At 42.9% G+C, this 16,117-nt stretch overlaps 1 protein-coding gene across 1 annotated transcript in view; it reads right to left on the bottom strand.

The window, feature by feature from the left end:
• metrn (meteorin, glial cell differentiation regulator) overlaps positions 1 to 16,117 on the bottom strand; it is a 51,196-nt gene that overhangs the window by 14,625 nt on the left and 20,454 nt on the right. Inside the window, exon 3 of the mRNA XM_041206544.1 lies at positions 2,266 to 2,325. Coding sequence (XP_041062478.1) covers positions 2,266 to 2,325 — 60 coding nt within the window. The remainder of the gene's footprint in view (positions 1 to 2,265; positions 2,326 to 16,117) is intronic.

Here is a 16,117-nt window from a genome sequence, read left to right as displayed (position 1 = left end):
AAATTAGTCTTCTTCTGTAGCTTTTTGGAATCCTCAGGAGCAGAACTCGTGTGGAACCTCATCCACCGACAATCTGACCCTTGTGCAACCGGGTCTCCTGCCCTGGCTGCAGATCCTTCATGCCCAATGTTAATCATACGCAAACTCCTTTTCTGAATTATCCTTTTAAGGTACACACAGGGTGATATTTAATGGAGAGGACGAGTATCGTGCCCATCAGTTGGAGGGCCAGTGAGAGCTCTGTGTCGCCAATTTTAGGGAAGAAACTTCACAGGCCAGCTGCAGACCCTCCTCCAGGATCCAGGACCCCAGGGGAGTGGGGTGGGGGGGGGGGTGGCGGTGAGAGGAGAGAGAGAGAGAGAAGTCTTGTCCGCCAAGAGCTGCCAACCAGAGGCCAGCAGCTCTATTGAATACAGTGCCATTGGGGGAAGACAGTGGCTGTTGCTGGTAGGATATCCACCAAGGCCTAGGGTTGTGGACAGACCTAGGCCTCAGGTAAGTGATGGCTCTCAGCGGGTCCCCCAAATTTCTGACGTCAGGATCAAGCCTTTGAACAAGAGACCTGCCTTTGCTCTCCCCAGATGCCCGCAAGCAGCCCACATGGGTTAGCTTGCCGTGCTCCCCGCATGGCAAACGCCTGCCTACAGCTGGTTTAATATAACCTGTGGTGGGATAAAGCCCTTAAGTGGGCATCAAAGGCCTCAATTGGCGGCGGGGCAAGAAAGCCGTCCATGGACCTTCCTGCCACAGACTTAATCGGGGTGGAGGCGGGAAGGTAGCAGGGTTCCCACACACCGCCAAACTCCTCACTGAGGAGGGCATTAAATTCCATCCATAATGTCAAGTGTTTGAGCTGGTGGCTTGTGAAAGCAAAAGACAGTGGCCAGGATTTCCTGACCCTCTCGTGGTTGGGCCCGACACGGGAGATTCAGTGGACCATCCAAAAGTCCACTGACTTTCGGCGGGACCAGACCATCCTGGCGATGGGCAGGGCTGGAAAATCCTGCCCCGCTTTTCTTGTTCATAGCGTCTTTATGTTCTTCCACCTCTTGTTCTTCCATTACTGCCTGGCCAGATGGTAATTCTCGAGTATTTAGAAGCGGAAAGATGCAAGGAAAGGGTTGGCGCTCAGGGACAGTGGAGGTTGGTGGGGTGGTGGGGGGGGTGCGGAGAAATTGAGAGGTGCAACTTTACCCCGTCTGCAGCTTTAAAATCAGGAGAGGTTGTGTGATGAGGGGGAAGTTGGATTTGAGAAGCATGATTTGGTATGTCATCACCATTGATTTTTTTCAGCTCCACTGCTGGCCACTGCTTCAGTCATGCACACTCCAATGGTGGCAAGAACCATCTCCATGATGAAAAGGATACACCTGTCCCCCTGCAGCAGTTAGCTCCTGGTGCCTGTGGTTATATTCCAACTTGTTCGACAAGAGAGAGGGAAGTGTGTCAATGAGTGTGGTGCAATGTGTTTGACTGTCATGGTCAAATAGCTGGCAACGTGTGTCAGCTGCAATATGTGAGTGTGAGGCTTGCAGCAGAAGCTATGAATTTTCAGGACAGCTTGTTGGCTGATGAGTGAAACGTGGAGTGGGTAGTGGTGCAATTGGTAGAATATGACAGTTGCAGATGTATTCGCAGACTTTGATCATTGTCATGGGATCTTTTACGTCCACCTAAGAGCAGATGGAGTCTCGATTTAACCCACCTGAAAGATAGCACGTCTGACATTTCAGCACTTCCTCAGTACTGCACCAAAGTGTCAACCTGGGTATGTGCTCCAGTCTCTGCACTGGGACTTCAACATTTTAATATTTAATAGTACCATCTCTTTCTCGCTGATTGTTAAATACAAAGATTTTCAGAATCAATATACAAATAAAGTTATGGAAAATGTCAAATAAACTATGTTGAGACATTAATAAATAATTCACACCGTCTTAGGTGCCTTTTAATATGTATCAATACGTGTTTTAACAGTAAAATAATGAATCTATTTACCATCCTATAAATAGCATCAGAAGCCAAATTCTCTCTCATTCCTGATGGAGATTCAATGATTATTCATGGAAAGCATAATTCATCAGTTAATTTCATTCCTCTTCCATACATCCATTCAGAACTCCCAACTCCACAGTCAGGTACTCTACCCTTTTAATATGTACCCAATGATCTACAGTATTATCAGTTACATGTGAAGAAAAATAGAAGAATGAAAGGAAAGGGGAACAATACAGAATCATTGTGAAAATGTTTCAAAGTACTTACCAAAATCACTTGTGCACACAGCCATAAGGACTTCTGTGTCGTTGCATGGTCTACACGCTCCTACAGTCAACACAAACAAGCATATTTAGTCTTTCTGTAGGTTTTTGGTAATCATGCAAAAAAAAACATGCCTACTGAGTAGGTGGTCAGATTATTTTAAACTTAACAGAAATCAATTGACTGCCATGAAAATTGCAAACATTCTTTAATGTGGTCGCAAAAGTGCAAAATTAGAATACTTTAGAAATCACTTGTTCATTAGTTCTGGTGTGAAATAATTTCTAGCTGCCATCTGTTTTCTTTTGCTTCCTTGAAGGTGCTGATTCTTGCTGGGGTGTGGATCCATTAGTGCCTTGTCCGATTGGCCTATCTTAATTTTAAACCTCGGAAAGCTGACGTGATACAAACGCACAGACACAAACATTTTACTGTTCGATACGAGAGCCCTGAGTTGACATATGGACCTAGAGCAATTATACTTGTGAACTTCTGAAGCATAGAAATTGTTGGTTTTCAGAAATTCCAGAGTCAGCTAACTTAAGCAGTCCCACCAGCAAAGGGTGGGGAGGTAGGGGCTGCGTTCAATGTATTGAGCGTAGGGAAGCACACTGAAAAAGCTGATAAGGGGTAAGGCAAGGTAATAACTTACTTACCTAATGGCGGGTGTAAGAGAGTGAGGTCCTTAGGTTGGAAGACTTTAATGTGTCAGCATACAGTTCAGAATGTGAGGTACTTTATACTTATGGCCATTGCGGGGATCTTAAAGCTTTCACCCTTATCAGCATATTTCCCTGGGCCAGCAAGCGATGTGTTGATATAATTGTGGAACTAGTGACATAATTACACGCTTGCCAGGCCAGTAAGAAAGGTTAAGACATTGAACCAGCTGATAATGCTACTTTTTTTCACCAAGGCAACATATATATTCTACACCTGTACTGTAGATTTTGGTAGGAAGATAATTTGTTTCTGAAATCAAAAATAAATTATGGGCTGAATTTTTAAGCTCGGCAGGTGGGTTTGCGCCTGACCCCATCAGATGCAAAATCGCACGAGATGACATTGGGCGCACATCCCAATGTCATCCCATGCTCGCATCATATTTTGGTCAGCGGGCATGCGCAAAAGTCGGAAGCGTACCCGCCGACAATTAAGAGGCTCATTAAGGTTATTAAATTTTTCCTGATGCGTCCAACCTTATAGTTAGCAGATGGGTGATTCGGCCATCATTTTTCATCGAACCTCATCGAAGGGCAGGATGAGATTTCCGTTATTAAACAAAAGAAAAAGAAAAATTTATGGACAGCATTTTTATCATGCATGTGTTCAGGTGACTGATTGTGATGCTTGCACGTTTTTCTCCTGATTTTACACATTTTATTTAATGATTTTCATGCCTTCAGCTCCCTGAGGCAGTTCTCTGCTTTCAGGGAGCTTTCTGTCAGCTCTTGCCCACGCCCGAGCAGATGCCCTCCTCCCGCACCACCCCCCCACCCCAGCAGCATTGAGCTTCTTAGCACATTACTCACTGACTGGCCGTTAATTGACCAGTCAGCGTGAAATTGTGGTTGGGGGCCAATTGCAGTTGGCAGTCCGTTCCCCGGCTGATCCCAGACCCACCGATCCCGCCCGCCCACCAACCTAAAAATTCTGCCCTGTATCTTTCTTGAAGCTTATTGAGGTTATCCTGCAATGAACACTAATGTAATAACAAATCTCAGTTAATACAGAAATTACAAGTTACTACAAGCTCCTAGCAACCACAATTAAAGAAATGATTTTTTTTCCAGTTTTACAAATAAATCAGGGATTGCTTGGAAGCAGAATCTCCCTGATGAAGACTTGTCAACATTTAGAAGCTTTTTTAAAGCATTAGTTGGAGCTTGGAGGTTAAATACAATTTTTTTTCTTAAATCACTGGCTGTAAAACAGGAGAGGTTGGACCATTGACCAGTTTTGGACCAGCTTTTTTTGACAAAAAGAGAAAAAAAATAATCAGGCGCCAATCATCTATTTTTCACCCAACGATAAAGTTAAATTATCTGCAAAGGCTTCAATTCAGTTTTGTGAAGCTGAAATAACCAAAGCTTTAATTTGTCAAGTTTTTGGTTTCTGGAAAGTATTTTATTGAAAACATGTAATCTAGTTGTCAACTGGTGGGTTTTCTTTAATCATCTTTGGGAACAAAACATCCCAGGCCCACAAAGGCCTATTCAAAACCACCGTAATTTCAACATTCGTGTTTAGCCTAAATGGTACTTCTGGTCAATAAAGCCTCTCTTATTCTCAAATCAGTAAACCACAGCCAGAAGCTGTTCAATAACAGGAGTTTCTGTGTGACGCTTGATGTAAAAATAATTCAAACCCTGTTCGATTACACTAAGCTACATTGTTGCATGTCCACCGGTGAAGGCAATCCCACTGGGACAATAACTAGGGAATACTTTCTGGGTAAACCCAAAATGTTGAAATACACTATAATGAGCAAACCACATAACCCTCAAATGACTGGTAATGTCAAATCTAGGTCATACTGGAATATTTTCTGTGAACACTCAGTGTGTATTCTCAATCGATAATATTACGTCCCTGAGAAACTGGGAACGCATTCAGGTTTTTTTTGATATATATATAGCGATGGCCTTCGGGTACTCATTTCCATCAAGATGGAGCACAGCTCAACACTGGGTGGGATGGCTACACATGTCCAATTGCTGTGGAGCAATATTTCGTCCTCAAGTAAACTTACCCCATATACCACTGCATTTAGGTGATAAAGTTATCATTTTTAACACATGCACAAGTGGAAAGATGCTCCCCAGTAGTAACAGCATGTTAAATTACTGTTGTAGGTATGTTATTGTCTACCATATGTACAAGAACTCCCAAATCTCCCTGAATACCAACACTTACTAATCTATCATCTAAAAAAAATGCTTTACTATTCATCGTACAAAAGCAGACAGTTTCACATTCCCCCTCATTATACCGCATCAGCCATGATCTTTCCCAATCATTTCACCTGTCGATATCCCTTTTCAACCCCTTTGTATCCTCCTCACAGCTCACTTTCCCAATTAGCTTTATATTGTCAACAAACCTGGATATATTGCACTCTGTCCTTCAACTAAGTCATTAATATAGATTTAAGTAGCTGAGGCCGAAGCACTAATCCTTATTTGCCCCATTAGTTACCCCCTGCCACCTCGAAAATGATCAATTCATTCCTACTCTCTTTTCTCACCATTAACCAATCCTAAATCCTCCCTAATACATTACTGCCCATCCCACGAGCCATAATCTTGTGTAACAACCTCTTGCGTGACCAATGCCCTCTGAAAATCCAAATATGCTGTATCCGCTGGCTTCTCCCTTATCCGCCTGACTGATTAAAAACTCAAAAAAAAATCTTGCCTTTAATGTCTCCTTTCTTTGGCCTATAGTGACACAAGAGTCTTCAAGCTTGCAACAGGTCTTTGACTGAGAGTAATAATCATTATTGTGCACCTGGGTAATATGGAATGATTATTGTAAGCAGTTCTGTTGAAATTGCCTACCATATGTGCTCTTAAATAATCACAAAACAGGCCAGGTCACACTCAACAACACCTAAAGTTTTTGTCTGTTTTATAAGGCAGAGGTGTATTGTCATTCTGGTCAAGATTGAAACCTTATGATGCTTGAAACTCCAATTTTTTGCTCTTGGTTTAGCATACCCGCCTTGGGGGAAAGTGCCCCGAAAGGCACGATTTATGCACTGGGGCAAGGGGGTTGGGTCCACCACCAGATGCAGATCAGAGGCGGCCAGAGGGTCTGTTAAGTGCTGAGGCGGACTGTTTAAACATCCCATCTCAGTTTTCTGGGACTTTATCTCAGTTATTTTGTTAAATATTAGGCACTATAGCCCTCACCTTCACACCATACCACCCCCACCCACTCTCCAGGCCCCATCCATGCCAACTCATGCCCATTCACTTCCATGGCCCTTTATAGCTTCCATGCCAACTTAATTCCAACTCATGCTGACCCATAGGCCCTACCAACCACCCTTCGCCCTTACACCATCCATGCCTATTCACCCAGTATCCACAATGGGCAGACCTCAGGAGCCATGTTGAGATGAAATAAAGATTTAAATATCTATTACAGTTTTCACTAAAAATAAAAACACTCCCATTCAAAACTTCAAAAAGCCCCTCAAGTACTTAATACCTTATCAAAACAAACAGACATGTACTCATAACCCCACAACTAATTATTTAATAACTTCTTTGAGCTGTCAGTCAAACTGTCAAATTACAATTCCCCCTGCTGGGATAATTGTTGGTTGTGGAAAGCAGCCAAACATTAATAATGATACAATGATAGCCGTTGGGGTAACATCAACAAACAGCTATTGTAACTACCAGGACGGATAGTTTTCAACGCTCACTGATGCAGGCAGGCTGTTTTTTCAAAATTTTAAAAGACTGGGGTTTAAATAACTTGATAGCTTGACAGTTCTGTATACCTTACCCACCATTCATGAGCATTTACCATAAATTCTGAACACCCACACTGTGGATTAACGTCTATGCTACAGCAAAAATTGGGTCCTTTTGAACTCATGTTATGGAAGTAAGTGTGTTGATGTTCAATATTAAACTTAATTTTCATCTGCTGAACTCATACCGAACTTCTTTAAAAAGGCAGTCTCGACCGTTAAAACAAAGACACTGGCTGCCACAGGTCATCTGACATTTTGGGACTGCAAGCTGGCTAAGCATCTAGAAGCTTCTAAAAGTGGACTACATTGAATATGCTTGAACATATCCTTGTGGAATGTTGCATCTGACCTTGTCAGGACTAATCCAAAACAGCAAGGGCAATAAGGCCTCAGACTTTCTACCTCCAGGCCCACCAAATAACAAAGGAGAGCTCAAGAAAATGATTATGCACAAGGGAAGCGCTAAGGACCTCTATCAGCCTCGATTGTATGTCATTGGTTTTTGACTATGAGGGCAAACTACTTCATTAACATGAATACACAATTGTTTTCCTTGCATATCAATGCCTGAAACCCTCTGATTTGTGAGTCTTTTATTGTAAAATCCTGTTGATTTTGAGACAGTAAGAGAAGGAACATCTGAAAGTAGCAACAAAGCTGCTTGCCTCGCTCTCTTTCCACTCAGCTGGACCCTGCCTGCTTATATCGTCCGGTGGACAGCAGAGAAATCCTAAAGAGGACTTCAAATTCCTAAACTATTTCCAGGAAAAAACCAAGGACTATCACTTAAAGAATGGACTGGGACACAAACAACAGCAAAGGATTCAGTGAACTTTTTATATCTGATCTCTGAAGAAGTCAAAAGGGCTCAAAACTCTCCACAGATGCTAATATCTTTACCTGGATGGGTTTTCAACACAATAAAAACTAACCCCTTATGTGTTTAAACTCAAGAAAGCCTACCTAGGAGTACTTTGCAATCTGCAGATAAGCAAGTAAATGCTTACACTGAATTGACACATTCGCCCTTATAAATTTCAAAAAATGCTGTTATGTTTAACCGAGGAGAAAAGAGGAGAGTCCTTGCACCCTTCCTCATCTGCTTCTAAAACTCAGCACTGAGTTCAAATGGTCCCATTGTGTTTGGGTTTCCCACCTGAGAGATTCATGCCCCACCCGATTTCTCCTATTGAAGAAAATAGGATCTATTGAAAATGGGGGTGGGACTTCTGGATCCAGGTCCCGTCCACCATTTTTAAAGGTCTGCAGAGTCTCCATGACTTCGTGAAAATCCAGTCCTTAGTCCCTGAGCCAGGTGTTGGTTATAACTGTCAATTTAACTGACTAGTAACATTGCTATCTGTAAGGCATACATTCAAAACGCTTCAGACTTCACCTCCAGTGAACAAGAACCTTGACCTTGAATACATCTGTAATACATCAGACAGCTGATTGATTATGCCAATCTAAAACTGTTAATTAAACTGGGTGTTCAGTGCTCAGGTCATATCCCTAATGCACTAAATGGTATCCTGTAAAATATAATCCATCTTGGATGATCCATGCACACTCAACCGGTGTCAGCACAAACAACATCCACCTAGGAGTGGGTTTTGAGTTAGTTACAATTCACCTACTTACCAATATGATGTGGCGGGGGGTGGGGGGGTGGTATTGCAACAGAATCATCCATTTTGTCTTTCATATTCCATCATACCATGTGTCACATAACTCTTTCCCTTCTAACCATTGTTTAATTCTGCCTTCCTATGTTTCCAAATGGAGTATCCATGGAAAAGCCCACAAAGATGCCTGCCATGCAGCAATAAAAGGTCACGCAGGACAAGTGAACTAATTACGTTCAATCCATCATCATTGGGTTTGAATGTGGAGTTCAAATTATGCCATTGCGTTGCAATACAGCCTTATAGCTATTTGAAATGTCAAAAAGTAACTGCTTGTACTATTTCAAAGAGACAGGTGTTTATTCAGAAAAAGGTTTATTTTTTATATCTCGAACAGGGTGTCCTTGCCTATGCTGAAAGGAACAGTAATTTTAACCTGTTTAATTGTACACTCGATTTCTCAATAACCTGAACCAAGAGGGCTTCGTTTCCACCACATGAAGGGAATTTTAAGCTTCTTGCTGCAGCATGACACCCACGTTTAGTTCCAGCAGTGCAAGATTTAAGAGAATCCGCAGGTGATTTTTCCAAGTTCCTTTAGACACTAAAGAGCCTCCAACGAAGCCAAGATGGGAGCCCAAGCTGAAACATTGTTTTAGCCCATGATTCACACTAAATGGCAAGTGGGTAAAATGGGTATGTGCGCTAGGAATGGCCGCCAAAAGGATTATTAATTGGGTTGCCAGTCCTCCAGGATTGGCCTGGAGTCTCCAGGAATTAGAGATCAATCTCCACAATGCTGATATGTGCAAGTCTGGAGAAAAATCATTGGGGCATTAAAATGATTGGCTTTTATATTGTCTTTTTCTTTGAACATTTTTCTTTACGAGATATAAAAATATTGAAATGGAGGAAAAAGCCTGTTTGACTGACAGTCAAGCACCATCCAACTGGGCAATGAGTCATTTTGCTTTCCAATTGGAGTAGGAAGGCAATGTGTCACAAGGATGGATGTGTTGGCTGACTAATGGCGGGAGTGTGGGGGCAAGTCATGTGATAAAACCTCCAGGAACACAGTTAATCATAGTTGGCAGCCCTAATTATTAAGGATCCGAATTGCCTGCTAGCACTTATTAAAGAGATGGCATGACATTTTGGTAGTTAACACTCAGCCCTCTTTTAAAACAGAACAGTTGAACAGGAGTAAACAAGTCATTGTTGAGGATTGTGAAAGCTATTACTTTTTTGGGGGGGGGAGTTTTCTCCCCGTCGGGATAACTGAGTGGGTGCGGGTGCGTGCTACCAATTTAAGTGGGTGGGCCAGTTAAGGCCTGCCCAGTGTGATGCACACCCGGAAGCATTGATCACTCCCTATGCAGGCGGGGGAGGAGGGAGAGTCGGGGCCTGCATTCTTTCGCGAAAGAGCGCAGATATCTCCCTGAGGCACGGAGCTGCCTCAGAGAGATCCCTTTGGGTATGAAAAATTGAAATAAAAGGAAAACAAAATTATTCAGACATGCCCCCTCACGTGACAGTGTCCCACTCACGGGTAAGGTTTCAATGATCAATGTGAAGGCCGCCTGGGCTCTTCGCCTGCCCATCAACCTTAAGGTTAGACGAGCAGCTCTGTTCATTCTTTTAATTGGTTGTTAAATGGCCTTAATAGGCCTTTGACAGTTCGGCGGGCATGCAGCTGGCTCCAGTGCGCACTCACCGAACTGAAGATCGGAATGACGCATGGTGATGTCAGGACGCACGCCCAACGCCACTGCATGTCATTTTATGCATCAGCGAGCAGGGCCCACCCTCGCACACTGACCAGAAGATTCAGGCCATTGTTTACTTACCACTGGAGGTCTAAAGAGAACTTTTGAAACACATGGGGGAACTTTGTCAAGTCTTCATTAACACTCAGTGGCATTTTGTTTCCTGGAAATTCACCGAGGACTTCACCTTAAAAGAGTAAGTGCTGTGATATTCCACCTTAAAGGAGTAACCAGAAGAAAGGCAGCGCTTGGATCACTGGCATCTTGCTAAGGGTCCTCTTTGGCCTAGAGAACAAAAGGGAGGGGGGCACGGGAACATAGGACTTAGGAGCAGGAGGTGGCCATTTGGTCCTCCTGTCTGCTCCGTCATTCAATAAGATCATGGCTGATCTAATTGTGGTCTCAGGGCCATTTCCCTGTCTGCACCTAACCTGCGCCCCTCCCCCCAAATAACCCTTGACTCCCATGTTTAAAGGGCATTTAAGAATCAACCACATTGCTGTGGATCTGGAGTCACATGTATGCCAGACCAGGTAAGGAAGGCAGATTTCCTTCCCTAAAGGTCTTTAGTGAACCAGATGGGTTTTTACGACAATTGGCAATGGTTTCATGGTCATCATCAGCCTTTTAATTCCAGAATTTTTTAAAAATTGAATTCAAACTCCACCATCTGCAATGGTGGGATTCGAACAGTCCCAAGAGCATTACCCTGGGTCTCTGCATTACTAATCCAGTGACAAAACCACGGTGCCCCTAGTTCCAGTGTCCCCAGCAAGTGGAAACATCCTCTCGGTATCCGCCCTATCAAGTCCCCTCAGGATCTTATATGTTTCAATAAGATCACCTCTCATTCTTCTAAACTCCAATGGGTACAGGCCCAACCTGTTCAACCTTTCTTCATAAGATAAACTCCTCATCCCTGGAATGAGTCGCGTGAACCTTCTCTGAACTGCTTCTAACAAAATTACATCTTTTTTCAAATAAGGAGACCAAAACCGTACACCATATTCCAGATGTGATCTCACCAAGGCTCCATACAACTGCAGTAAAATTTCCCTACATTTATGTTCCATTCCCCTTGCAATAAACACCAACATTCAACTTGCCTTTCTAACCACTGGCTGCACCTGCATACTAACATATTGTGATTCATGTAGCAGGACACCCAGATCCCTCTGTATCACAAAGGGCATGAAGCCAGGCAGAACAGCACCAGTTACCTCACTAGACGGGAATGGGAGAGCGAGGTGTATTCCTTGTCCCCCAACTCACCCGTGGGTACAAAACATCTCTCTTTCTCTGGCACTCATCCACCAGCACCTCCATGTGCCACATCAGGGAACCTCTCACTCGGTCCCTGAGCCATCCTGAGTGTCAGCCAGCATGCTTCATGCCTTTTAGTGGAATTAGGTGCTTGAGGCCCACATATACTGCCCCACAAAAATTGCTTCTATCAGCACTTGGTATGTTAAACCTGAAGGTGTCTATTTTAGCATTTCCACACAAGATTAAATTACTGTAATCAATAATTAGGTTCAAAATTGCATGCCAGAACCAGACTTCCAAACAGGCATGTCTTATTAGCACAGCACCTACTTTCGCCAAAATAACCCCCAGTGTGTTTAAAGAAGCAAAGTCTTAGTTAATGGATATTAACTGCTTGTTCCAAATCCTATCCTTTGACCACTGGGAGTAGGTATCTTTGACATTTAAGAGAATTTTCAACTTAGCTGAACACTGTCAGTGCCAAATACAATCAAGAACTGGCTGCACTCCACTGCAAGGCACAAAACTAAGCATCATTGTCTCATATGGTACCTCAGACAAACCAAACATCCACATAATGGAAAAATATACATGCACTGATGTGAAACAAATAGGCCCACACTTAATCTCCAATGGACCAGTCCTACACAGGCAGTCTGATTTTGGTGACAATGCTGTAAGGAAAATAAGGTGTAGTTATTGCCTCCATGGACAGCAAGACTTACCTCGTCTACTTCTTTTAAATTCCCAGAGGCCACAATGCCACTTCAGTCTTTTAGACTCTGAATTCATCCAAGCCCAACAGTGGCCAGGATTTTCAGCTTGGCATGTGCCTGACCTGCACGAGCATGAAATAGCGTGCGATGACATCAAGCGAGCGCTCACTGTCATCGCGCACTCACACGATATTTTGATCGGCAGGCGCATGCGGGATTTGGCAGTGCACCCACCAACAATTAAGAGGGCTGCTACGGTTAGCAGGCGGGCGAATAGGCCAAGCAGCCGTTGCATTTTTTGCAAAACCTCATCCACGGGCAGGATGAGGTTTCAACCAGTGATTTAAAAAATTAAAACTCATTTTTAACTTGTCCCTGCTCATGTGACAGAGTCACCTGAGGGGACATGTTTTCCTTATTTTTCCATTCTTTATTTGTAACGTTGAAAACCTTCAGCACCCTGAGGCAGCTCTGTGCCTTCAGGGAGCTTTCACTAAGCGCACCCTCGCACATGCGCACACTTCAGCGCACGCCCTCTTCTTGCCCCCACCCCTGCAGCGCTGAGGCTCTGAGCGTGCCTTTCATGCTGGCTGGCTGTTAATTGGTCATTTTTGCAACCGCTCCTGGGCCTGTTTGCCGCGCCCTCGCCGAGAGGTAAAAATCCTGCCCAATATGTATTTCCCCACCCCCATCATGTCCAGTGCAGTCTTTGCAGGCTCAAAGAACATTTTCCAATTAATAACAGCTCTGCAATGATGCATCACAGTCTAGATAAAGATAGAATGGGGTATGGTGCCACAATCTTCCAACTCAGAGGCCAGAACGATAGTATGAAAGCACATTGACGCTTCAGTACAGTGGTGAGAGAGTACTGTCTCAGTTGGAGGTGCTAAATCAACAAAACAGATGTACACAGGGGTAGAATTTATTTTTACTCCTGATGATAATTATAGAAAAGCCTTTTGATTAATACTTCAGTCTCAGAAAATACAGAAGAAAATTTGGGTATGTGAAGAGCAAATAGCCTTTAAAAATAAAACACATTTTTGGGATATCTACTTTACATTTAGAATTTTCCAGAAAATCCAGTTAAAACTGGACTGTCCAGTCCAAAACCAGGTGAGTAACAACACTTAGGTGCAGCTATACTTCAAAGATAAGTCACACAATGAGAAAAGCAAAAGAAATCAATGACAAGCACATTCTTTTAGTTCAGTGAGTTTTGCCATCTTTTTATCCCAATTGACTGCCAGAAATCTGATCAAAGCACTTTTACACTGGCTGTGGGGCAAAGACATTTGGTACCAACTCACTGTACTTGCTCAGAACATCCTCTTTCTCTCTAGGGCAGAATTGTATATCAATAAAAAACATTGAGGCACTGGCTGCTGTCAAGAAATGGAAAGCTGTTGTAGGGGTGTAAAGGCAGGGACATCATTCTGCCCAAATCCAACATAACAAATGCCAGCATAAAACATGACTTCAGAAGCTTACTAAATGAGTGTAATTAGTTCAAGGGCCTTCTTCAAATAAACAATCTTTGGTATGTTTGTTAACATTTAGAAAATGTAACGTTGGGTGTGGGGGTAGGGGGAGAAATTCCAGCTGCAAAAAAATTTGCTCCATCACTGTATTAATGGTTAAATACTTTTGGAATTAAACAACGACTCACGGCCTAATAGCCTCAAACACTTTGTTGGAATTAGAGAAGTGTAAACAGTTTCAGGCTGGAGCCCATCAGACACCTCCAGCTGTACTTTATGACCCCACTTTAACTCCTTTAGGCTAGTTTGATGGATGGCTTAAGTCAGGCTATGTAGCCCCTATTGAATCTGAGTGAACTTTCAGGAGTCACTTGATCTTCAGTCTGGGTGCGTGTTTTCAGTATTATTCCTTCATAGGTTCCAACACATGAACATATTCACCTTACAAAAACTGTTGTATGGCATCAGGTAAACTTTCAAAAAAAATAGACACCTCTATCAGACTGGAACTTCTCATTAATCAGATTGAAGCCACTCAGATAATTCCTACCACAAAGTTAAAGGGAACAAGTTAAATTAAATTCCTAGCCTTTAAATGCAGCCGCCAAGGGGGCAACTTTACTGGCAGGAACGCCCGTTAAAAGAATTCTAAATGTCATCATTTACTGAACAACTTCAAATTTACAATTAAAATTGAATGTAATAACTCCTTAAACGTCCAAGTTTTTTGAATGTTTTCATCCTTACTTAATTTATTTAAACTTTTAACTTAGCTTTTTACGATCTCACCACAAATTCCCCCCGAGTATTTTTATTTCAGCAAGTTATTGTCGTGGGTGTTTTAAAATATATGTTATACACATTTCAAGAAACATTAACAGGACACATTCTTTAACATAAAAATATAGTACAGCAGCATTACATTGAGCTGCAGTCAAAAGCGCTGCAGAACAATGCCTGCAATTTGTCACCCTGCTGCATTCCCCATTTCAGCCATGCTACTACAGGGAAAAGTCAAGCAAAGTCACAGGGAGGGCTCAGCATTTACAAGTACCCATGTCTCTCACACAGCTCTAAATACATTGGAAGCATTGAGTACCACAATTCACCCACGCAATCTCTTGCCACAATTTGTGCTGGGGAGACGGGATAAGGGGGTGTGGATCAGGCAGTGGGAGGTAAGAGGGAAATGCATTTACTCAGCTTTAAAAATTAACATTTTGAGAATCAAAAGTACAATGGTGGTGTTCTGAAAGTATGTGCTTAAGTACAAACCTAGAGTTGGATTTTCTTATGAGCTTTTGCCTATAGGATGCAGTCCTTCTTGCCTTCTAAAAAATTGTCAGTCAGTTTGTAACAAATTGTAAGCCCTCATATTTATAGGAAAGAATGTACCATGCCCCATTTCTAAGAGCTATACAATTAAATGTTGCGATATGTTTTGTCTGATTATTGCATAGATTATTAAATACCTGATTGTCGAGTATTATTAGTCCAGTAAGGTCCATATTAGTCAATATAGGATAATTGTGCAAGTGATTTGATTTTGGGCAAGTTAAAATCTCACCCACACTCTTTAAAGACATGGATTAAAAGCATTGCGACCGCCTATAACGCATTTACAACAGGTTAGATTTGGGCTCCTTAAATGGGTTTGAGTATAACACCTGCATTGGCCAAATCAACAGGTCAGTGAGCAATTAACAGATTAGTACAATGAGGTGAATTGGGAGGTGGTCAATAAAACCTTACACTGCAAAGAAAATTAATCATATTACTAATAACAGGCTTCTGCAGAAATAAATAGAGACTATGGCCCGAATCTTCAGAGGAGTGGCAATCACCATCAAACTACCGCCCCGCCCCTACTTTTCCGTCCCTTGCTGGAGCTCCGCATTTCTGGCCGGTTCTTCTAATACTGGCTTCTTCAAAAATGCGGAGCAGGCTTCCATCCAACTACTTCCGTGTAGCACTGGACTGTCAGGGGGAGAGAAGCCACGCCCCATTTTTACAGCATTAGCTGCCGTATTCTGCTAAGTGTTCAGGCATTTAAACAGCTTTTCTGTGTGTTCATGAATGAGTAGTTGTGTAAGTCGTTAGGGTGGGTGAGGCAAGTGGGTAAATGGGTGGGGTGGCAGCTGAGTAGGTGGTGGGGGCTGATCAGTTCAGGTTGGAGGTACCAGTTGTATAGTTACACAGGAGTTAGACTAGGATTTTTCTGCCTAGCATTTCCTGGGTAACATTTCCTGTCCAGGTAAGTAAGTCCGAACGTTCTGAAGTCTCCGACTCCAACTCAAAGGCGGAGACTTTTTTCCAGAGGGTTCCAGGGAGCAGGGGATGGAATTCAAACTTCCCAGGCAATTCCGAAGGAGTCATTATGGCAGGATTTCCGCAGAGTCCCGAATTGCATCTTAGGCCGTACATCTGATCTCTTGACGATCTGGAGACCGGATGATCAGGGCCAATAATTTCCTATTAATTTAACAGAAGCTCACAGTGCAAAAGGTAT

Source organism: Carcharodon carcharias, chromosome 15, assembly GCF_017639515.1.
Source record: "Carcharodon carcharias isolate sCarCar2 chromosome 15, sCarCar2.pri, whole genome shotgun sequence".
Taxonomy (NCBI): domain Eukaryota; kingdom Metazoa; phylum Chordata; class Chondrichthyes; order Lamniformes; family Lamnidae; genus Carcharodon; species Carcharodon carcharias.
Note: the sequence above shows the minus strand (reverse complement) of the source record. Positions and strands in the feature narration are given on the sequence as shown.